Genomic DNA, 23649 nt, shown 5'->3' on the forward strand with positions numbered 1-23649 from the left:
TTGGTGAGGGGGAGTGGGGAGTTTAAAAACTATTTCACTTTAAAATTAAGTAATAAAAAAGAGTTCGGTAAAAATCAAATATCTAAAAACATAACCTCCAAGCAGTTGCTTTAAAATTAATAATCATGAGATAATTCAAAGTCGCATGTACGGAAAAGAAAAGTGTCAAAATATGAGCTACTTCCCCTAATAAAAGCATAAAACAAATGCAACAAGATGGAAATCCTTCAGTATTCACTTTGAGGACATTTTTTGGCTCATTCCCAATGACGGAGCTATTCCTCGTTTCTGCACTAGAAATTTTGATATTAAAAACATAAAAATAAAAAATTATGCACACAAGGTGATTAACAAGCCAAACACAGGATAATAATAACATCTAATTTATAGTTTGACAAAAAAATTTAATAATAACAATAATTTTAAATTACATAGAAATTGACAATTAAATTATTTCTTTAGCATTAAAAAACGTGTTTATTTTTTATTGATAATTTATCATTTAATTTACAAATTTTTACTTATAAATTCAATTTCTCTAGCATTACGCATATTAGATAGACGACACAAAAACAAAAACATTATACATACATGTGGATGTGATGCCGTTCTCTTACTTGTCACTTTGACTCACTCTGCATACGTAGTAGTTGTGGGAGAGACAAGAGGAGACGAGAAGAGAAGAGAACAACGGCATAGCAATATCCATGGCAGGCCGCTGCTTCTGCCCCTGTTTCGACTTCGAACACGAGAACCGCACCTCCTCCGACACGGAGGTGGAGCCGGTGCTGCTGGTTTCTGGCATAGGAGGCTCCATTCTGCACTCCAAGAGGAGGAAGTTGGGGTTCGACACCCGGGTCTGGGTCCGGATCTTATTGGCTGACTTGGAGTTCAAGAAGAAGCTATGGTCTATCTACAATCCCCAAACAGGTTGCTTTCTCTCTCTTTCTATACACTCTTCCTCCCTCCTGTTTATACTTGCGTAATATTAATATTGTATGTATATATATCCATCCATCCATAAACACACACAATTGCAATTAGCTCTGGAGCAAGATTATACAAGCGAGAGACTCAGACAGACAAGTCTAAGTGTTGGTCTTTTTATTGTTTTCTTTCGAAATTGAGAACCTTGTTTTGGGTCGGTGGCAATTGGGAAACCAAACCAAAATGTATGCCGGAAAGAAAGACAAGACAAAGACAAGTGTGGAATTTTTTCAATCGTCTCATCTGTCACTGTTTGCTTGCTGGATTCTACTGGGATTGGGAAGAGACCATGCATAACATGATACTTTTAGTCAGTGTTAAGATTTACCATTTCATTGTTAAGATATCGTCACATGCATTCGAATCAATTGGATATATGCAAACATGTTTCAACTTTCATCTATCATGTTACGATTTCATTCAAAATTTATAAACCAAGTCAAAATTTTATTTCAAGAGCTATCATTTCCCTTCAAGATTAGTTTGTATGATCTTCTCATAAACATGAATGAAGCATCAAATCCAATGGCCACCAGGTTGGTTTCCTACCATTTGAATCATGTAAGATGCCTAAAACATGTTAGTCTAGGGAAATCACAAATTCATCTCCAATTTTGTGTCTGTTATTTGATGTTCTAGTTCTGTGTAGAATCAGTCTCTAACTAGACTCATTTGCCTTTCCAGGTTATACTGAAACGCTAGACAAAGACACTGAAATTGTGGTCCCAGATGATGATTACGGCCTGTATGCAATTGATATTCTAGATCCTTCCTGGGTTAGAATTATACTTGTCTCCATGGATTCTCATAGTTTGGTTATGACATCACTGAATTATGGGCTTATATTATATTTCTTCATGTTTCCAGTTTGTCAAATTGATACGTTTGAAAGAGGTATACCAGTTCCATGATATGATTGATATGCTTGTTGGATGTGGATATAAGAAGGGAACCACTTTGTTTGGATACGGATATGATTTTCGACAAAGCAATAGGTAACTTCTTTTCAGCTGGTTACTTTTTTTTGGTGGCTAAATTTTTATAGTAATTGTATGCAAGCAACCATTTGTGGTATTTGAACTATCACAACCATGTTTGACAATTGGGTTCCTTGTTTGCGATATTCTGACCACCGTGGTTATTATGTTGGCAGAATTGACAAGTTAATGGAAGGTCTTAAGGTGAAACTGGAAACTGCTTACAAGGCTTCTGGGGGTAGAAAAGTGAATATAATTTCGCATTCAATGGGTGGACTGCTAGTCACATGTTTTATGTCACTCCATAATGATGTGCGCATACTGTCTCTTGGTGACTAGTTGAAGTTTATGAATTGTCATCAAATATATGCTGAAAATATAAACTCCTCTTCTCACTAGAGGCAAATCATTGATTGGCAGGTATTTTCGAAGTACGTGAGTAAATGGATCTGCATAGCTTGCCCTTTTCAAGGTAGTTTCCTTTATTCCAATTGTCTTCGTATTTGGACATATGTCAGCGGTACTTAGTGAAATCTGTTCGTTGAATCTTCTCAGGTAGCTAGAAAACCATACTATGCATTCCCTTTCGGCCTCTTTTGCTCAACATCCCAATATTTAGTCTTCTTAGACTGGGAGTCAAAGCATTTGATAAAATTGCGATATTTATGCTTTCATCCCTGATTGTTGATTATAAAATTCAAATTACAGGTGCACCAGGATGCATCAATGATTCTCTCTTAACTGGATTACAGTTTGTTGAAGGCTTGGAAAGTTACTTTTTTGTATCAAGGTGGACTATGCACCAGCTGGTAATACATTGAATTAAACACTTGAACACCATAAAGAATTGCTCAATGTCGTTCTTGTAATATGTAATTGACTTGCATACTTATTTTCCTTTTTTAGGAAGTTGGGCATATCCGTCCAGCCAATCAAAATAATAAAGATATTATTGTTCTTTATAGCATTTCATCCCTAACAAGTATTTGGCTACATTTTTCAGTTCTTAACTTCTTACCATTTTTTATTCGATAAGGTGTGCTATTAGGAAGAACTAAATCTGAATAAATTTGTTTTCACATATAGTTGGTTGAGTGTCCATCAATCTATGAGATGTTGGCAAATCCAAAATTTAATTGGAAAAGGCGCCCAGAAATTCAGGTTTGGAGGAACAATTCTACAGAAGGAGAAACCTTGGTTGATTTGGAGTCTTATGGCCCAATTGAAAGCATTCCCTTGTTTGAAGAAGCATTGATACATAATGAGGTACCACTTTTCTGATTTTTCTTTCTACAAAACTCTGGAAAAGTCTTCAAAATTTCTTGCGTTATTTTGGCTTGTTTTGTTATGTATTATTTCATGTGCCTAAACCATTGGGGCAAATCTTGCTTTCTGGTGTGGTGTTGTACTGTATTTAGGAAAACAATTATACATCTAATATTGATTAAATCCAATACTTATCAGAGCTCAAGATGGATACACTATGCTAGCAGCCCAGCACTATAGACAACTTTATCTAGTAACACATCAATCATGTTGTCAATGCCAGTGGACAATAGTTGTTTCAGGTTGCAATTGTTGTCCGAGTTTTGTCTCCCTGCACATATCCGAATGTCTTGCCATTACTTCTTTCTCTCTTAATCAATAGCCTGAGCTTATGTCAATCTCTTTCATTGCAGCTAAATTATGATGGTAAAACGGTAGCTTTGCCATTTAACCATTCTATTCTCAGATGGGCTGCTGAGACTCGCCAAGTTTTGAACAGTGCTAAACTACCAGATAGCGTCAGCTTCTATAACATTTATGGCACATCGTTCGACACCCCTTTTGATGTTTGGTACGTAAGAGAACTACTTTATGAATTAAGAATACTTAAGGAATTTAAATTCAAAATAAGTAGCAGCTGGACCCATACTTAAATTAAAACAGGAAACATGTGAACAGGGTTTGCAATCCTTGGTATGACTGGTTGCTCAGTTGAGACGGAGATGTTTATTATTTTAGTACACGTGCGAACTAATTTTGCAAAATAAAATAAAGAACTAGTAGAAATTGACTAGCAGAACAAATTTAAATGGAAGTTCTCAAGGTTTGACATTGTAAAATAAAATGGTTTGATGAATATACAATCCAGAGGTGTATCATTCTGTTTATTTCATAAGCTGTATCATCTCCCTATCGAGTTATGTAACTGTTAATTTGGTAGTGATCTGACATATATATTACTAATGCAGTTACGGTTCGGAGACATCTCCAATACAGGACCTGTCTGAAATATGCCATTCAATTGTGAGTTATTTACTGTTTGTGAAACCTTAAGTCATGTGTGTAGGTATCCCATCGGTTCAAAGATTTAACTTTTAAACAGCCTAGATCTTGTGTCCTTTGATCTCTGATCGCTGAAGTAGTCTTTAATAGTAGCTTCCAGTTTTGACACAGATTATGCACCCCTGGGATGTTAATGCTTTTATGCCCTATGTCCTCTCTGTGATTTACACGATCTCTTTCTTTCCAGCCTCAGTATTCTTATGTGGATGGAGATGAAACAGTTCCGGCTGAGTCAGCAAAGGTGCGCTATCCGACCTTTCATATGATCCTAGTGTTAATATATATGCTCTATTCAATAGTTCCTGCTGGGTTTTATTTGCGAAGTATTGTTGTGGTTTCAGAATTTGAGCGAATTTGATCGAACTTTCTATCTTAATTACTATTGAACAGGCAGATGGATTTGCTGCAGTGGAAAGAGTAGCAATAGCTGCAAGGCACCGGGAATTATTGCGGGACAAAACAGTTTTTCAACATATCCAAAGGTGGTTGGGAGTCGAACAGAAGGTCAGCAGACATTCTAAGATATCCAAAGTTGCAGACGCCTCTTCAAATAAGCATGCAAATGTGTGAAATCCTTTTTCGATCTGCTTGAAAATTAATTAGAGGACATTCCATGTTAAAAATAATATTGCTGGGATAGCACCTTGAAATTGTACTGAATTCTTTATTTATGACTTTTGAGTGCTATTTGTTATTTCAGTATTGTATGTACAGTGTTGTTGGCATGCATGTTAATTTCCTTGAATAGTTAATCAAGTGGTGGTACTGTGACATTAAATTTAAATCACATTTACATACGCTAAAATAATCACATGATTGTCATTTACTTTTATGCTATGGAAAACACGTTTTGTCGATCTTATATTCTTGCACCATGGAATTGGAAACCAAGTGAAGTGAAAAAAGCGAGTCCCCATGGGCCATGCTTGGTAAATCTTGTCCCCCTTGCAAGTTTGCAAATTGCAGTTGCTCGGCCTGCCCAAATCAAGGATACAAATCTTCTACCCGGGCAGCTAGTGGCAAGTAGATGATCAATTAAAGCTGTAAACGGGCCAAGTTTGCTAATGTGAGGGTGAACCAGACCAGAATCTAATCTCAAGATAACATTACACTTAATCATAATTAAACACGCTAAACTAAACACTTTAGAAGAACATCATGCGAACTTAATTTGTAGTAGAAGAATCGCAATAATTTTTAATGAATATGAATTACTATACAGATATACGTATAGTATTGAATTAAATCATAGCTAAGGCTAGGGAAACACAAGGATGGATACATTCAGCCTGCCCACCCAAATCAACAAGCTGGAATCTCATACATACACACACACACACACACACACACAGAGTAATGTTAGGGAGACCAAGTTTTTAAACCAAATAATGTAATTGTTGATAATTAGATTATTAATTAAACGTCGATTTAATGTGCTTATTTCTTACTAGTAACACATCATTTATTTTGTAAATTTTGTTTAAAATTTTAATCCTCCTAACATTTACTATATACACACACATGCTCAGGTCAGGAATGAAGGAAGGGGGAGGAGTTGGGTAGTGGTACACGTGGAAGACAGCCACCTTCAGTCACACGTAAAAGCATGACCCCATGATCCCATCCACGCTATATATAATGCAGTAATTTGATTTATATATTTGAGTTCATGCATACATGTCCTTCTAGTTAATAAATGTAGAGCGAGCCAGTGTTATTAATAATTGATTCTCACATATATAATTACGCATGGTAAGGAAGGAAGAAGATCAACTCGGGCCCGGAGTACCAATCAGTGACAACCAACACTTAAATCTATTTTAGCTGTTGCTTTCAAATTCTATCTTCAACTTCAAGAAATACATCTAAAGAAAGCTAAAAGAATTTAATTTTTTATTTTTCCTACTTTGTTTTATTCCATTTATTATTCAAAAGAAGACGAGAGGTTAAAAAGACTCTTTATGAATTTTTTTATTATTTCACAGTTTAACGTTAATTGTTACGTTATTATTATAAAATATTATAATAAAAATATAAAATGAAAAAGAATTTATATAGAATTTCACTTTTAAAAGATTATCTTTTTTTTTAACTTTTCTCAAAGAAGATTGAGGGAGAGGGATGTGGAACGAAGAGATGGTGCATGGTAATGGCATGGTCAAAGGTCAAAAAAGTATGAATCCCAAACACAGAGTTTTTATTTATTTAATGGCTAGGGTTTTGGAGTTCGATGTGAATTATTCTGTATAATAAATGGAGCAAATAATTTAGAGAGGAGAGGGATGAATGAATGAGTGATGAAAACCCCTGCCCCCTCCCCCCTCTCCCCTCTCCCCTCCCGAGAAAAGTAAAAGAGACGAGAATGAGCATTCCTAGGACCTGTTGGCTTTTGGGAGATTCTATTTGGAGGAGATATGTAAGAGTCAGTCTCACAGACACGCATACGCGCATGAGGCATGCATGGATTGCAGCTGCACAGCACCACCTGCCGGTGCAGGGTTTAATTATTTATTTTACCTTTTCGATGGACAAATGAAAAGCCCGAATTCCATCTCTGTCTCGCTCTCTCTCTCTGCTGTACTTAATTGACTTCTACATTAATTAGGTTCTTGTGGCCTGTTTACATGAGGAAGAAGGGTTCGCAATTTATAAGGGTCCCCCATTCATGGAATGAATAACCATTCAGTTCCTTGTTTCTGCATGCAATGCAAGCAGCATATACATAATAGATTAATGAAGGATGCTCGGTCAAATTCGAGGCCAAGGTTAATTTAAGAACTCGGTCGAGTTGCGGAAGAGTTAACAATCTAACTGTAATTAGGAAATGCTTTCTCAAATTCTATCTTTCTAATTCTTCTCATTTCGTAATGTTTCGTAATCATGTATTTTTTAAGATGCCTTTTAAAGATCTACTCTTTAAAAATAACCAAATTATAAATTCTGTGACTTTTCTACCAACGTTGTTATTATTTCAGTGATTATTAATTGAAAAACATAATTTCTCTATTCATTAGATGATCGTCATATGACTGGATTCCGACTTTGGTTCATTTTTATCAAAACTGATATTTTAAAATGACACATAAAACTCCAGTTCATATTGTCATGCAACATTACAAAATTAGAAGGATACAAAGAAAGTTTTTTTTGTTCCACTTATTTAAAAAGATTATTAGATGATCTTTTTAGCCACTCACACACTGTTGTTTTTAGTCCTATTGATAGTTTTTGTTTGATTCATTTAAATCAATGACTAAAAAATAAATGTGTATGAAAAAAAGAATATGAATATTACGTTTTATGTAAAACTAACATATAATTAAGGAGAAAAAAAAAAAAAAAAAAAAGGCAAGACCGGATGGGATGGGAGGAAAAAGAGTATGGGAACGAGGGGTTGGACCCCTTTAGCTTTAGGAAACAAAAGTCTTGCTTTTCCTTAGGTGACATTGAATTAAAGCTCTACTTTAATGGAGGCCTCAGGCCGGGGTTGTAATATTTGCTGCATGGCATACCAAAAAAATATTTGCTGCATGGATAAAGGGTGCGAGAGAGAGAGAAATCTTTAACGCAGTGGGTGAGTGTGAAGCTTTGTGGTATTATTTCTAAGAAGGCACGGGTGCTCCGCTGATTTCTCCAATGCGATCCCAGTTCCCACAGGGGCTTTTGGCTCTCTTTGAGACGAAAATTGATATAATATTTCTATAAATAAACATCTCCTCGATTTTCATGCCATGATTATTTTTCTTATTTGTCGTATATCTTCATGCCACTCTTGTTAATTCCCCTTTGTATAATCCATCTTCGTTAGTTCATTTGTGGAACTACTAACTACAAAAGTGTGTATGGTTGGATGCAGAGATAAGGAAATGTTGTTTCGTCGAATTCTCTCTTTACAATTTATTTATGTTATTAACCGTAAGTTCACCATTGATCTTATCTATATTTGTTTAGTTTCACAGTCCAACAACAAAAAAAACTTTCACAGCATGTATATTTCGAAGGAAAAATTATAATTGTTATCCACGAAACCGGCCAAAAGTGAAAATAATCCACATTCCACATTGTGTATACTTCGATGATTTCTTACCCTAAACCCTACATGAACAACACTTCCCAACTAATGTAACTGATATGTATTATTGTATAAATGCACGTCATTCAATTAGTTTGGTCATGTACACATAGAGATTAACTTGTAGGATGCACTACTAGAAGTGTTAAAACTCCATCGATCTTTGCATTCAAATATATGAAATACATAGTTATGCAAAACTACAAATCTAGATTGTTGTTAATATATAAATCTTTCCGGGGATGCATTAGAATATTCTCAAGTTCCCAAAATTCATAGCAAAAGAGAAAAGTAGAGATCTCAGATGCTATTTCTGAACTTCAGATAGACCCTTGCAAAATTTGCATATAGTACGCCTACTGCAAATTAAGTTAGTAACAAAACACCAAATTATAAAAATGCCTATCTTCCCTACCTAGCTGGCTAGGTGATCATCATCCAGTAATTAGCACAGATGCATAATGAAAAATCAAAATTAGGAAATTAGTTCCATATGTATACACCTTTTCTTAATCCACCCTATCCTAATACCAGACCAGTAACACGTCCTCCATCCGTCCATCCATTTTAAACGTACGCACATTAATTTATGTGTCATTCCAGACTGAAAGGAGCCATATTGTGAGTAGATGTTGGAACTGCTGTTGGCACCCAATTGTCATACTCGCTGCTTCCCTTCATCGACACACCTATTGATGAAACTGATGATGACTGTGGCGCCTGAACCGGAAGATAATACAAGCTCTTTGCATGATTATAAGCATCCGCAGTGGTAGTAGTACTACTTGAGCCAAACACATTTTCATAACCTAGCGCGGGCTTCACCTGATCATGATCGGAACTGCCATTTCCAAAAGCATTACTATTATTCTCATGATCATTAGCTATAGCCGTCCCCATAGGGATTATATAGCCACCGTGATCTCCGGCAGTAGTACCATTATATACGACAGAATTAGAACCTGAGCTATGTTCCATAGAATCCGTAGAACTATTTCCCATGAGGTTGACTGGCTGAAAGAAATTGTGAGTACTTCCCAACTGAAGTAGTTGATGATGATGATCTTGTGGCTGATAAAAGCTTTGAGAATTAGTGTCTTGCTCTTGCTTGCACCAAACCCTCTGCCCGCCATTAGAATTATATGGCACTGATGAGTAATAATGCATCCCAAAAGGCGGCACTGCGGCCTGATGGGCAACAGCGGTAGCGGCTTGGTTAAATGCAAGAGTTGGCCAGCCTACTCCAGTACCATAGACGTTATTTATTCTCATTCCATGATGATCTCCATTTATCAGTTGCTGATGATATTGATCGAGACTATTACTAGTACTAGTATTCATCATCATCAGCTTTTCGCGTTGATCATCCGTCGTTGATCTGTTGTGTCCGTCAGCCAGTAGAGTCATCTCGTGCAGATGCTGGTGATGTGCCTGCTCAACGTCTTTCAGTCGCTTCGCAGCACCACCAATGGGCAATGTGCTGCTCTCCAGAATCGACTTCACGTCGTATCTAGTCATGTCAAAGTTTGTTACTGCATTAAGTCCCCGGAATTTTATGGCTGCGATGTCATATGCCTCTGCTGCTTCCTCCTGGGTACCTGAATATATAAATGGAAATTCATTAGGAAATTATGAAGTAAAAAGCTAATTATCATCAGTACCTTAATTAATTACAAGGTCAAATTAAAATTAATATTGCAGGAAAAAGAAATTAAACTTACTGAATGTTCCAAGGTAGAGATCTTTGTTCCCTGCTACTCTTCCAATCCTTGCTTGCCATCTCCCATGCTGGTGGTGCCTGTTGCACATGCAACCAAATTAATTACATAAACAAACTATATGCAAGTAATTATAAGGCATACTTGTAACATGCATATAAATACCAATCTATAATTTGATGACTGAATGCTGCTCAAACTTAGGGCCTCCATGTACTTTCAAATCGATAACACATTTAACTACATCACATGCATTCTATGTTGCATTACCTTGTCACTCCTCGATAAATGGATGCACCACGAGAAAACCCACTACTCTTCCTGCAACAAGAAAATTCATTGAGTACATGGGCGGAGCCAATGAAGGCTTACTGGGGGCAGATGCCCTCACTCAAGTAATTCATTTGTTCAGTTGCAGACTAGAGTTATATAATATACACGTGTTATCTTTGAAGAAAATATACGTATCTAATATCCAACATACCTTCATACTACTTATACTCTATATCAAATATTATGAGTAAAAGTGCTCTTACTCTATCATTCAAACTTAAAAACTCCTCTCCTGCCTATCATGTATTAATATTTTTCTCATCATTTTTCCACTTTCCACTACTATACTGAAATTTTTGTAACATGGAATTGTGATATATCATCATTTGAAAGCATCCTTATTATCATATTGAGTATAAGCCATACTATAATAAAGTTTTCTTAGTTAATTTTTGGGATGCCCCACTAAAAGAAATTTGTAGCTTCGTCCCTGACCTGAACCGTCTATTTTTTAAGTCTCAATCATAGATCATCCTTGCAAAAATTTAAATCACTCCAAAACTATTTGCCTATTTAATTGTCACGATGAAATCTCATTGTTTTTAATAGAAAGTGTTCGTCAATTTCTTTGAATTCAATTAGATGTCTCAAATATTTCTAATTTGACTAATATTTTGCAAGAATGATCTATGAGGTGCAACTTAAAAAATAAATAGTTGGGATCATTGAAGTTTGATGTAGTGTAGGTAGGTTTTCTTAGTTGATTTTCAAGATGCCCCACTAAAAGAAATTTGTAGCTCCATCCCTGATTGAGTACATATAATTAAATCGTCAATTTCATTATAATTAATCTGCCCCAAGACGAAATATATATATATATATATATATATATATATATGTATGTATGTATATATATATGTATGTATGTATGTACGTACCTTCGCAAAGATGCAACATATTCCTGCCTTGTCATGTGCTTCATTTCATCTACCTCTTTCTCATAGTTGCTAATCTGGCATTAGTTCAAATTATATTAGAAAGCTTAAAGGTTGTCCATGCATCACGATTATCAGATAATAATTAATGAAAGACATGCATGCATCTATAATTTCACAACGGCGAACAATATACGATTAATGATACTTAATTTTCTGGGATTAACTTCCGTAAAAAATTAATATCAGTTGGGAGTGTATATACAACTATTTTTTTAAATATAGTCGAAACACTTTCCCCAGTTTCCAAGCTAACCTAAGCGCGCATATCAATACCAATGGCCGACATTGAGCAGATTTTGTTGCGCAAACAAAATAGGCAACATGATCAATCGACACACATGAATCCTTTTAATTATTTTTTTGCATAGAGAGTTCTTTATTTAATTTTTTTATTACGTTTTGTAACTCACCGGGAAGTTGGTAGTGGTTGTAGTACCCCAATATTTCAATGCTGCTAGGTCATAAGCTCTTGCGGCCTTTTCTTCCTTGTCATAACCACCTATGGATTAAGGATTGAATTAATTATTCAGATCCATCAAAAGAAACGGAAGATCCGGAAAGGTGAAAAATCCATTTGAAGAAAGGCATAGACCTTTAAACTGTACGTACCCAGATAAACTGCAAATTAAAGAGGATTGAGATGGAAAGGCGGCCCAGATCAAGAAACGCACAAAAGAAAAGCAGCACTATTAGTTAAAGAAAAACATGATATGCGTGATGTATCTTTAAATTAAATAAATAAAAAAACTTCAAACGAAATAATCATTTTTTTTTTCCCTAAAAGATCCAACAATTAAATTAAAATGGACTGTGTACCTTGCCGTCCCTTTCGAGTTTGTCCCTCTCTTCGGCAACTATTATCCCACAAATGAGCTTCATATCTACCTGTCCATCTGTGCCTGTTTGTACGCATAGATTGAAACGAGTAGAACCTTATTCATTTAACGCATTGAACCCCCAAAATCCAAAAATTAATTAAAATGAGTAAATGAATGAAATAAGAAAAAAAATTAGAAACCTGGTTACACCACGGTATATAGAAGTTCTCTGTCCAAATGTATCAATGGACTTTCTGGGCACGGCCTCAATAGCAGTAGCAATACTAGTCTGGTTATCGATCCCAGACTGAGTAGTCACTGCGGGGGCAGCGGTCCTAATAATTGCCTGCTTATTATTATCTCGATCTCGATCTGACGAACAGGTTTGATCTCCGGCCGTAGTAGCACCTGCAGTACTCATCGAAAGCGAAAGAGTCTGTGCACTGCTAATACTAGTACTTGTGTTGGAGACACCGATGCCATTAATATCGCTCTTGTTCATCTCTTGCAGCTGGGGTGCTGGTTGATTCCTCAGCCATGTCTTGATCATTGAAAGCCCAATATTCGAGCTGCTGCTGTTGATATTAATGTTACCGACTGCACCGTCTCCGTTTATGACATTTGTGGGATCGGAAATCTCTAACGGAAGCTGCAAAGAAGAGGCTGTTCTGGAGAAGATGTTGTCGGTAGTATTAGTACTGGCGGTGTTTTTATTATTGCATGCATGCGCAGAACTAATGCTACTCTGGATATGATCGTGATGATCCGCAATGAAAGAGTGTCGGCCCAGGAAGTTTTCGAGCTTTGGCTGCTGCTGATGACGATATTGATGGTTTTCAAGGTTTAGGGTATTGCATGAGTTACTGCTTCCCATAAGCATAGAGAGGTGGTCTGATGTGAACTTGTAGTTGGTGCTATCCGGTGAGTTCATATTCCAATCTGCACCTGCTACAAATATGGTAAACCAAATTAACAATTTACAAATTAATTCAACAACTATATGAATGGTGAAAACTAGCTCTAGGAAAAAAAGAAATGAAAGAAAAAGTCATTCATCCAAAAAAGAATAAAGAACAGAAATGGTGTTTAATATTATATGGAGGAGGAGGAGGGGGGGGGGGGGGGGGGGTGGTTAGGGTTTTGTTAAGAGTTGATAAACCTTGGGAGTTGAACGCAGCTTGATGAAGCATCCCAAAAGATGTGGGGAGGTGGTTGAGAGAATGATGATTAGGAGCAGTAGGAGTAGCAGATGTGTCGTCATGAGAATTAGTGAGATCAAAGAAGTCTCCGGAGGCATCGGTACCGGAGATTTCATCCGAGTACTTAGAGCGGAGGCGAGAGACTAGTGTGGTGGTCTGGTCAGATAAGTCGTGATGATCTTGGCCGTGCTGCTGATGATGATGATCAGCACCCTCAGATATCGTTGGATCAGCCGGAACTACTTCTTGAGGGGAAAGAGAGAAACCCAACCAGTTCATGGAACCCATCTCAAAATTATTCTATGTAGCTATATATACATATATACATATATATATATATATATTGATTAATGGTTTGAGTTAAAGAAAAGAGACGATCAGACAGCTAGTACTCCATGCATGAAGAAGAAGAAGATGAAGTAGCCAACTGGTTGAGGAACAACTATTGTTTAAAGCGAGAAGAGTCCATTTCCATGGTGGTATGTGGGTATAATCTCTATTGGGACTCAAAGGGAGAAGAGGAAAGGTCAAAAATTTGTAGACATAGAATTAATTGAAATGACTCTCATTTCTTCCAAAGCAATTATATATTTCAATATTTTTAACACACGCTCTCTTTCCCTTCCACTTCTCTCTTTCACACGTACGGGCGCCTCGGCCTCTAACTCTTGTTTATAGAAGACAAGGGCAAGAGCACTTTGCTGGATCTTTTATTTGACTCATAAGTATAGGAGCTGGGGGTGGTGGAGAGGGGTGATACTGTAATTTTGCATTAAACCCTTAGTTAACTGGTTAATATCCAAAAACACAAAATGACCTAGTGGTGGATTGGATTTTCTTTTCCATCTTGTGCGTCCATTTTTATCTTTATCTTTTTTATTGTACCGCAGTTAGAATGAGTATGATATTTACATTTAGAAATTAAGTAGTCTGAGTTTGATACCCAATTCCTTATATATAGGTATCACACATACTAAAACTACTATGAAAAGTTTAAGATCTTCCACAATGAACGGAGAAAGTGAGTGTGATACCAATAAATTAAGCTCATGCAAGAATCACACCCCTACAGTGCGCTAAAAAAAAATAAAAAATTAGTGTGATACTAATAAATTGAACTCATGAGACTACGATACTTATAAACTAGTAGGTTCTAAAGTATAAGTCTAATAATTATTAAACTCACATTAGTGTACCAGTAGTGTTATAGTTTATGTGTAACACTATTGTTGATTCAACATATTAGTATCATACTCATAAATTTAATATATTAAACTCATAATTTAATATATTAGTATTACACTCAAATTTTTCGACCTATTATATGAGTGTGATTCTTATATCGCTATTAAGACACAAATGAAAATCAGCTGCCAAGATCACCAAATGAGTTAATATATTAATTTATAGATTTTTTTTATTTTTATAATTGGACCTATATATCAATAATTGCTTGCTAAGTTTTGACTAAAAAGTGAGAAATAACAAAACTAATAAAAAGGTACACGTACGAGAGTAAGAAAAAAATATTATTATTAAATTGAATTTTAATGAACTCCATTACAATTGTATACTACATTAGAAATGAATGTATATATTAATTTAACCGTTTAGGTGTTCGTATATCCAAAATTGGTATTGTGTATATCTCACAAGTGGCTATTATATATTTTGGATACAAGATAGTTCAAATTAAGTTACTATAATTGTAAGAGATTATGAGACTAACACATGCATGGGTCTCATATTATATATAAATACACAATATATTCACATATATATATATATATATGTGTTAATTTATATACAAGTAAGACTATGACCGTGTGTGCTTTCAATCTTAAAACAATTAAAGTAAACACATACATACAGTACATATTATATTGTTCCTTTCTTGCAAGCTGTTCATGATCAAATTTCCTTTTCCCCTTGTCTTTAGACATGAAATACTTGAAATATAAAATATATGTTGATTCTTGAAAGTGATAGATTGTCTTGGCATATAGGATTTTTTTTCTTTAACACATTATATGTCAAGTTCAAAATTTTTATATTTTTTTTAATCTAGATTAGAGTTAATATTCATTGTAACAAATAAAAAAGAATCACAACTATAATATATAGGTCCAGCTTCAACACTATCATTTGATATTAGAGTACTTTAGTAAGATACGAAAAAATTCTTATTTTCAATTTTAATCATTTATTTATCGTATCATTATGCTACGCAACATTAAAAAAATTTCATATGTTAAATGGATTTGGTTTATAATCTTTCTAATCTCTTTTAAGTTCCTTTCTGATGACCGACGTCGAAGTGTGACAAAAAACTCACACGCAGAAACAGCCCCCTTCCACGCCCATTTATTCATGCCCACTTGGACATGTGTCATTTCATCATGCATGTTTGTCAGATATAATATTATGGAAATTAAATCAGATCACTCTCAATCAGGATTCGACCTCCTCCTTCCACCACCAACCACCTATTCTTTCTCGCCCTTTTCGTTTCATTCATTTCACTGCAATTCCCTGCCTCTACCTCTGCCAATGCCTGCAGCACATCTGCTTTCTCTCTCTCTTCTTCTACTTTTTGACTCTGAGTCTCTGCCGCCTACAAACAAATACACCCATAACTTTTTCACATTCCATCCATATCACGTTATTTAACTACATATTATGCCTTTAATATCTTCAAAGAAGATGTCAAAATATACACATCAATTATATTAGTAAAAAAAAATCACACTAATATTCTCCAAAGGAAGTGCCAAATCCTATATGGCGATGACATGAATTGGCAGCAAAAGATTTTTTTTTTATCAATTATTAAATATATTTTATTAATTTTTAATTAGTTTAATCATTTATTATAATTAATGTTGAGTTTATCTATAGAATTATCCTATATATTTCTTCTTTTCAATCAAAAAAGGTGAACAGACTACTGATTAAACTTTAAATGTCTTTTATTAAATTTTAATTAGTTTAATAATTTATTTTATAAAATAATAATTTAATTTGATAAGAACAAAACTTAAAAAAATGTTAAAGTACTACATAAATTATCAAAATTTAAATTTTATATTTAAAATTTGTTATTTCTTTTGAAAATGGTCTAATAATCAATCTGCTTCTCCGCTTCAAACGGAATCTCTCGATCTCCCTGTCGACCTTTAGCTCCTATCTCGCCACATATACTTATACTTATATCATGTATGCAGATATGAATATGACCGACACACTTGTAATAAAAAGAACACTGTTAATTTGTTTACCGCAGAAAATTAGACAAAGTTAGGCAGAGGCAGAGGGGATGGAATCCTAAGGTAGTGTTTGTTAATTATATAAGTATTATATAAGAGCATATATACAGTGAAAGAAAAACATATAATATTATACGGTATATGAGTACACGGCATGCAGCTAGCTAGCAGAGATATTGTATATATGGGAGAGAGCCTTGCAGCCTGCACCCCCATGCGAGGACATTAACCCTTGTCTTCCGGGTGGGTCTTCGGTGAGTTTGATTACAACTTCATTCTCTATCAATAATTTAGTCATTTTTGATAGGGACAGTTCGATTGCTATAAAATCTAACTCACATTCCTATACTACTAGTCTTTATGCACATCCTCACGTGCATGCAGAAGATATTTTTTGAATTACGGCATGCTAAGTATGATTTACACGTTTTAAAATGTATTTGTATGCATAAATTGACAAAAAAAGAGTTAAATATCTGAAGTAAATGAATAATCTTAGATAGAATCGGTCTTTATAGAATTTACATTAAGAATGGAGAAAATAATATTTAATAAACAATTGATTGAATCACATTATTGCTAGCTCGTTGTGAGGCTAAGCCCACCCCCTCCTCCTTAGTGTAGATAATATATATTGTTTGTTAAAAAAAAAATCATTGGACAACTAATTTAATCACATTATTATTCGCGTGCGAAAGACTTCTTTTATAACCATCATTTAATAAACAATTGATTAAATTATTGTTAGCCTATTGTGAGGTTAAGCCCACCCCCTTCCACCTTAGTGCAGATAATATCGTTTGTTAAAAATAAAAATAAGCAATCATTTGACAACTAATTTAATCACATTATTATCCGCATGCAAATGATCTTTTTTATAACAGGCATTGTACGCCTCTTAAGATATTTTGAACGTGTTTAAAAATAGAGAAAATAATATTTAATAAACAATCGATTGAATAACATTATTGCTAACCCATTGTGAGGCTAAGCCCACCCCTTTCCCCTTAGTGTAAATAATATTATTTGTTAAAAAAAAATCATTTGACAACTAATTTAATCACATTATTATTCGTGTGCGAAATACCTTTTTTTATAACCGGCATTACACGCCCCTTAAGATGTTTTGAACGTGTTTAAAATAGAGAAAATAATATTTAATAAACAACTGATTGAATCACATTATTGCTAGCCCATTGTGAGGCTAAGCCCACCCTTTCCCCCTTTGTGTAGATAATATCATTTGTTAAAAAAAAAAAAATCATTTGACAACTAATTTAATCACATTATTATCCACATGTGAATGACCTTTTTTTTAACCGGCATTACACGCCTATTAAGATGTTTTGAACGTGTAAAAAAAAAACAATCATTTGACAACTAATTTAATCACATTATTATTCGCGTGCAAATGACCTTTTTAATAACTGACATTACACGCCTCTTAAGACTTTTTGAACGTGTTTAAAAATAGAGAAATTGAATCACATTATTGCTAGCCTATTGTGAGGTACTAATTATGTGACATTCCACATCGCCCAGGGGAGTGATCTTTATACGTATATTCCCATCCCTACCTAGCATGAGGCCTTTTGGGAGCTCACTCGCTTCGGGTTCCGTAGGAACTCCGAAGTTAAGCAAGAAGGAGGCTAGAGCAATCCCATGATGGGTGACCTACTGGGAAGTTGCTCGTGAGTTCTCAAAAACAAAACCGTGAGAGAATGGTAAGCCCAAAGCGGACAATATCGTGCTACGGTGGTGGAGCGGGCCCGGGAAGTGGTCCCGCTCGGGCCGGGATGTGACAATTTGGTATCAGAGCCTAACCCTGGTCGCGTGTGTGACGACGAGGACATCAGGCCCCTAAAGGGGGTGGATTGTGACATCCCACATCGCTCAGGGGAGTGATCTTTATATGTATATTCTCATCCCTACCTAGCATGAGGCCTTTTGGGAGCTCACTGGCTTCGGGTTCCGTAGGAACTCCGAAGTTAAGCGAGAAGGAGGCTAGAGCAATCCCATGATGGGTGACCCACTGGGAAGTTGCTCGTGAGTTCCCAAAAACAAAACCGTGAGGGAATGGTAAGCCCAAAGTGGACAATATCGTGCTACGGTGGTGGAGCGGGCCCGGGAAGTGGTCCCGCCCAGGGCGGGATGTGACAAATTATAAATAAAAAATAAAAAATAACCCCCACACACACACACGAAAATTAATTATTAAAAATTACTATTAAAATAATGAAAATGTTCTTGCCTTATTTGATGCATTATTTTGGGATGGCTTTGAAGTTTTTTTGTTTTGGGAGCATTTTTGTCCAATTCTTTTTGTTGAAACTTGATGACACCAAAACACTATTCACCCTTTTCTTCTCTCTTTATATATAGATTTTATCTCAATTGTACTCACTCAAGCTTTCAAATCCATTTCTCTCAAATATATATATACACTTCCCTTCACTTTCAGTGTTTTTTGTCAACAAAAAAGAAAAACTCTGCCTCTCTGCCCTATCTCTCCTTAATAATTTATATATTCCACTGAACTCTATATTATCATTTTTTTTCATCCTGCAAGTACGTACCTATATATATATATATATATATCTCCCCAATAGTAATACACGTACTAATATTAATTGATTGTAGAAGGGTATATTCTTAGATATACGTAGTATATAGGAACATATATGTGCGCTTATATGTATGCACACGTACGTGTATATATGTATACGAAGGCTATTTCAAAATTTGAATAAGGTTAGGGTACAGAGAGTGACAAATTAAGTGGAGAGAGAGAGAGAGAGAGAATGAATAAATAAATAAAGGGCTGAACCGGGAAGGTGGTGCAGAAAGGAAGAGAGAGACAGAGAGAGATAGAGAGTGAGATTCATCTCGAAGGCTTCGAAAAACACCTCCCTACAAGTTTGACCATTAAAGAAGGAATCAAAGACGGTAAAACACATGTCCCTCTACCTTTTTTTAAATTTTATTTTTATCAATAACTAAGTTAGCAATTATTAATCAAAGCCTGTTACCACTGTAAAAATTAAAAATATGCTCTCGTTAATCTAAATCATCATCATGCCTAACCTTACCTTGGCCCTCTTTTTAGGAGTAGGATTTTCTTCTTCCTCTTCCTTTCCCATCTATTTAAATGATTATGGTTAATCAAATCAATATTTTATATTAATTTTTTTTATTAAAGGAGAAAAACAAAATAGAGAATGTAAGAGGAAAGAATAAAAAGAGATGGAAGGAAGAGGAGAGAGAATCCTAATCGCTCTTAGACAGAGAAAATCATGAAAGGAAAATTTAGAGAGAGATGGAGAAGTATGACTTTTGACCTAGAGGCTAGAACTACTAAGCAATGTGACCATCTAGGGTTGGCAAAATGGGAATTGGATCCCATTCGGATCCACTTTGTAAAAATTTTAGGAATTCCTACATCTTAGTTATTTATTATGTATCGTACGGTCAGAAAGTATTTGACTTTTTTTATTTAAAATTAAACATAAATAGTATATGATGAAAACTGGTCGCACGATGTACGATAGACGATTAGGATTTGGGGATCCTTAGGTTTCCCACAAAGTGGATTCAAAGAGGATCTTCTTTCGGGAAAATGGCTTAACCCTAATTATATATTTTGTATAGAATAATGTTAGGAATATTAAATTTGTAGACTAAATTTTGCATACTAAATAGTGTGTCACCAATAAAAAAATAGGATAATACTAGAGAAATCAAAAATTTTAAACTAAACTTGCAAACCACATAATGTGGTTGTTGATGATTAGATTATTACTTAAGCATTGATTAATGTGTTTATTTCTTATTGGTGACACATCATTTGGTTTGCAAATTTAGTTTAAAATTTTGGTCTTTTTAGTATTATCCTAAAAAATAAGCACGTTAATTAACACTTAAATAATAATTTAATAATCAACTTTCATGTTATGTTATTTACAATATTTAGTATATAAATTGGGAAGTGTTATTGTCACTCCAAAAATCTTATTCTACACTCCTCACAAGTGTATTTTTCTTTCTAAATATAGAAAGTTTGGAGTGTAGAATGATATTTTTTGAGTGCCAATAACAATTCCTTATAAATTTGGTCACCTTAGCATTACCCTTTTATATATGAACAAGAACATCTTAGTTTTCAATTTGAGAAATGCTAAGGAGACTCTTTCAATATGGAACTCTTTATAAATTATCTGCAAGCGTATATTTTAACTTTAATTTATGTGCCGATATTATAAAATAAGGAAATTTTATTAAAACCCATTCAACCTCTTTTTACACCAAACTCTAAAAATATTTTATTCAAATTCCTAATTCACCCTTGCATAAAACTGAAAAACAAAAAACAAAATCAAAATGTATTTTTACACTCACTGTCACTTCCACCTCAAACCCCACTAGAGATTTGCTGGTGATTTTTCAAGGCAACTTATGCCTTCCATAACAGCCCATTTACCATTCACAAGCTTTGGCATCTAACGCCTTCTATACAAGGTACCCTTGGTCGTGATTCTCCACATTGCCGACTCTGTAACACTTAAAAACTGTTTAGGCCCTGATTTGCTTTCAGCATTTGTCAGTTGAAGGAGGTGAGCAATAAAGAGGAGGAGGAGGAGAATATAGGATGGGAACAAAGAGAACGGAAAAAGAGCCTGAAAAGAGAAGACGCTGACACAAAAGATTCACCCCCCTCAGTTAAGAAGATGCTGGAAAGCAGCAGGCATTGGTGAGGCTAATATGGGTTCATCTCCTTTCAATATATTTTTCTGTTCATCTCCTTTCAATATATTTTTCTTATCTCACATTAATTTAGGGGTAAAGTGGAGTGTTTAATGGCAAAAATATCTAGAGAAATTTTATTTAAAACCATGTAACATTTTTCTACACCAAACTTAAAATTTAATGAGAGTTGTCTTTTTAATCCTATTGCATAATTACCATCAGGTGAAAGATGAAATTAACAATAAAAATAAAAGTTATCAACAAACCCACAATATCTAAGAGCTAAAAACAAGTTTTTTTTTATTGATGGATAGTGATTTTGAAGTATGAATCGATTTATGCAAAAAAAATTTCGTTTGATTTCAATTTTTCTAAGAGTTGAAAAGATGAGTTTTTGGGTTTCAATTCACGACCATCAACGCTGAAAGTTGAGAGGATGGGTTTTTGGGTTTGCTATGCTTTGTGTGTGGTCATTACCTTTAAGAGTCTAATTGCTTATGATTTGATAGGTAAAAATTGAGGAAAAAAGTAGTAAAAAGAGAAAAGGTGACGATCGTGTAGCTCACTGCGATCATAATAGTAACACTCACAAAAGTAAATAAGCATATTGTTAGCTGATTGTAGTTATTAGTGTTGCAGGATTTATCCCATACTTTGTAATCTGCTACTTTTTTTTTTTTTTTTTTTTTGGATCTCTATTAATACAAACTCATGCCGTTGCTTAAAAAAGAAAAACAAAAAAAAGAAAGAATGGCACAGCTACTGAAAATTGGTTCATTAGGAATCCAAAAGTGATGAGGACTGTTGTTAGATTAGAATGTTTAGCCGACTTTTTGTTATGGTGGTCTCACAAGATTCATAAACAAGTAGAAAATTCATCAAATTATTTGACTTGTCCACACAAATCGAACTCTAGAAAGCTTTCATTCCCTTAAACAAGTAGAAACTTCACCAAACTATTCAATTTAGAATTTTATTTTCTAAATGGGTGTAAAGATAAATTTACATTTTGAATTGAGTTTGTGAGGGTAGTTTAGATAGTAAGTTTGGGTTTAAAGAGATATTAATTAATTCTTTAATTAAAAATAATATGGGTGTAAAAAGAAGTTATAAATGTTCAAGTAAAATTTCCCAAATATTTAAGTTGAATGTAGAAAGAAGTTTTTAGGTTCAAATAAAATTTCCCCATAAAATATTGTATAAAAAATATAAAATATGAAATCATAAAGTGTTCCACTTTTAAAACAGTCTTCTTAACATTTATCTTTCAAATTTCACCGTCTTTTGTTTGAAATGACCATTAGCTCCCTGAGGCCATGTCGACCCATTGATCATCCACAAGTTAACTGAAGTGAATTACAATATATAGTAGTCAAAATACTGCGCAAGTACTTTAAATAGAGGCATGAGATACACATGGCAATGGCAACATACCAATATCAACACATGGCTTCCATTCAATGGTACTCCCTTTGGATGCAATAAATCTACATCTATGTCTCAATGTGGATTTGTTGTAGTCTGATACCTTGAAGTTTATTGGCTTTTAAAATTTCATATATAAATTTTTTTTCATCCCAGTCTAGTTATAGTTTTGGGATACTTTCGTACATTTATTAAGTTTTCCATTAAAACTTTTGTTAACTGATGACGTGGTGCCCATATCGACAATTACAGACTAACGGATCATGATAGGACTTGATCGTGGAGTAGTAATCGTGATCATATGCAATACTTACACATGTATGTATGCCGACCGTAAACGTAATTTGCTCTTCTATAGATTGATATGCTGAACTGCGTTCTAATCTAGATGTGGTGATTGCGAATTTGCGATCAAGCAAAGCATGGGTTACGTTACATGCACTACTTGAATTAATGGCCTTCATGTTTCACAAATTCAGAGCATGCACCAAAACATGGGCACCCCCAATATGACCAAGGTTCGCTATAATAGCTACCCAGCCTCTCCTCTCTCTCTCTCTCTCTCTCTCTCTCTCTCTCTCTCTCTCTCTCTCTCTCATATATATGAATTGGGAATATATAAAAAGGGAATAAACATTATATTCTTATGGGTTAAGGAAAACATGTATAGAGCCATAATTTTAAAATACACGTACACATATTTGTGGGCTAAGAGCAAGAGTAACCATCTAGCATGAATGTATTTTGTATATTATACAGTAAATTTTTTATATATATAGTCCGATAATCGTAGAGACCAAACCAATTTTATAACTTTAAGAAAGTTATTACTTACGTGTAGTTTC

At 34.7% G+C, this 23649-nt stretch overlaps 2 protein-coding genes across 3 annotated transcripts; one reads left to right on the forward strand and one right to left on the reverse strand.

Annotated features, from left to right (window-relative positions):
* The first annotated feature begins 618 nt into the window (after positions 1-618).
* Positions 619-5084, forward strand: LOC137723374 (phospholipase A(1) LCAT3-like). Of its 2 annotated transcripts, XM_068462560.1 has the most exons (11): positions 619-930; positions 1672-1763; positions 1855-1982; positions 2141-2276; positions 2385-2436; positions 2673-2773; positions 3051-3230; positions 3644-3801; positions 4199-4253; positions 4480-4533; positions 4683-5084. In XM_068462560.1, exons 1-11 carry the CDS (start codon positions 708-710, stop codon positions 4860-4862), a joined length of 1359 nt encoding a protein of 452 aa, XP_068318661.1. In that variant the 5' UTR covers positions 619-707; the 3' UTR covers positions 4863-5084. The 2 variants fall into 2 exon arrangements, with proteins under 2 accessions (XP_068318661.1, XP_068318662.1); XM_068462561.1 differs by lacking the exon at positions 4199-4253 and having other exon boundaries at positions 4683-4848.
* A 3874-nt stretch (positions 5085-8958) lies between these two features.
* On the reverse strand, positions 8959-13658 carry LOC137722233 (AP2-like ethylene-responsive transcription factor BBM1). Its single transcript, XM_068461191.1, has 9 exons — positions 13331-13658; positions 12372-13116; positions 12170-12252; positions 11764-11852; positions 11294-11367; positions 10353-10403; positions 10086-10162; positions 9796-9962; positions 8959-9714 (listed from the first exon to the last, which is right to left on the reverse strand). Exons 1-9 carry the CDS (start codon positions 13656-13658, stop codon positions 8959-8961), a joined length of 2370 nt encoding a protein of 789 aa, XP_068317292.1.
* Positions 13659-23649: the final 9991 nt, after the last annotated feature.

Source organism: Pyrus communis, chromosome 17 (assembly GCF_963583255.1).
Source record: "Pyrus communis chromosome 17, drPyrComm1.1, whole genome shotgun sequence".
In the NCBI taxonomy this organism is placed as follows: domain Eukaryota; kingdom Viridiplantae; phylum Streptophyta; class Magnoliopsida; order Rosales; family Rosaceae; genus Pyrus; species Pyrus communis.

Coding starts and splice junctions, on each gene's coding strand:
- LOC137723374 (XM_068462560.1), top strand. CDS start 708: ATGGCAGGCCGCTGCTTCTGCCCCTGTTTCGACTTCGAACACGAGAAC. Junction 2,437..2,672: donor CATAGCTTGCCCTTTTCAAG/GTAGTTTCCTTT, acceptor TTCAAATTACAG/GTGCACCAGGATGCATCAAT. Junction 2,774..3,050: donor GGTGGACTATGCACCAGCTG/GTAATACATTGA, acceptor TTTCACATATAG/TTGGTTGAGTGTCCATCAAT.
- LOC137722233 (XM_068461191.1), bottom strand. CDS start 13,658: ATGGGTTCCATGAACTGGTTGGGTTTCTCTCTTTCCCCTCAAGAAGTA. Junction 11,853..12,169: donor AACTCGAAAGGGACGGCAAG/GTACACAGTCCA, acceptor CTTAATCCATAG/GTGGTTATGACAAGGAAGAA. Junction 10,163..10,352: donor ATTTATCGAGGAGTGACAAG/GTAATGCAACAT, acceptor CATGTGCAACAG/GCACCACCAGCATGGGAGAT.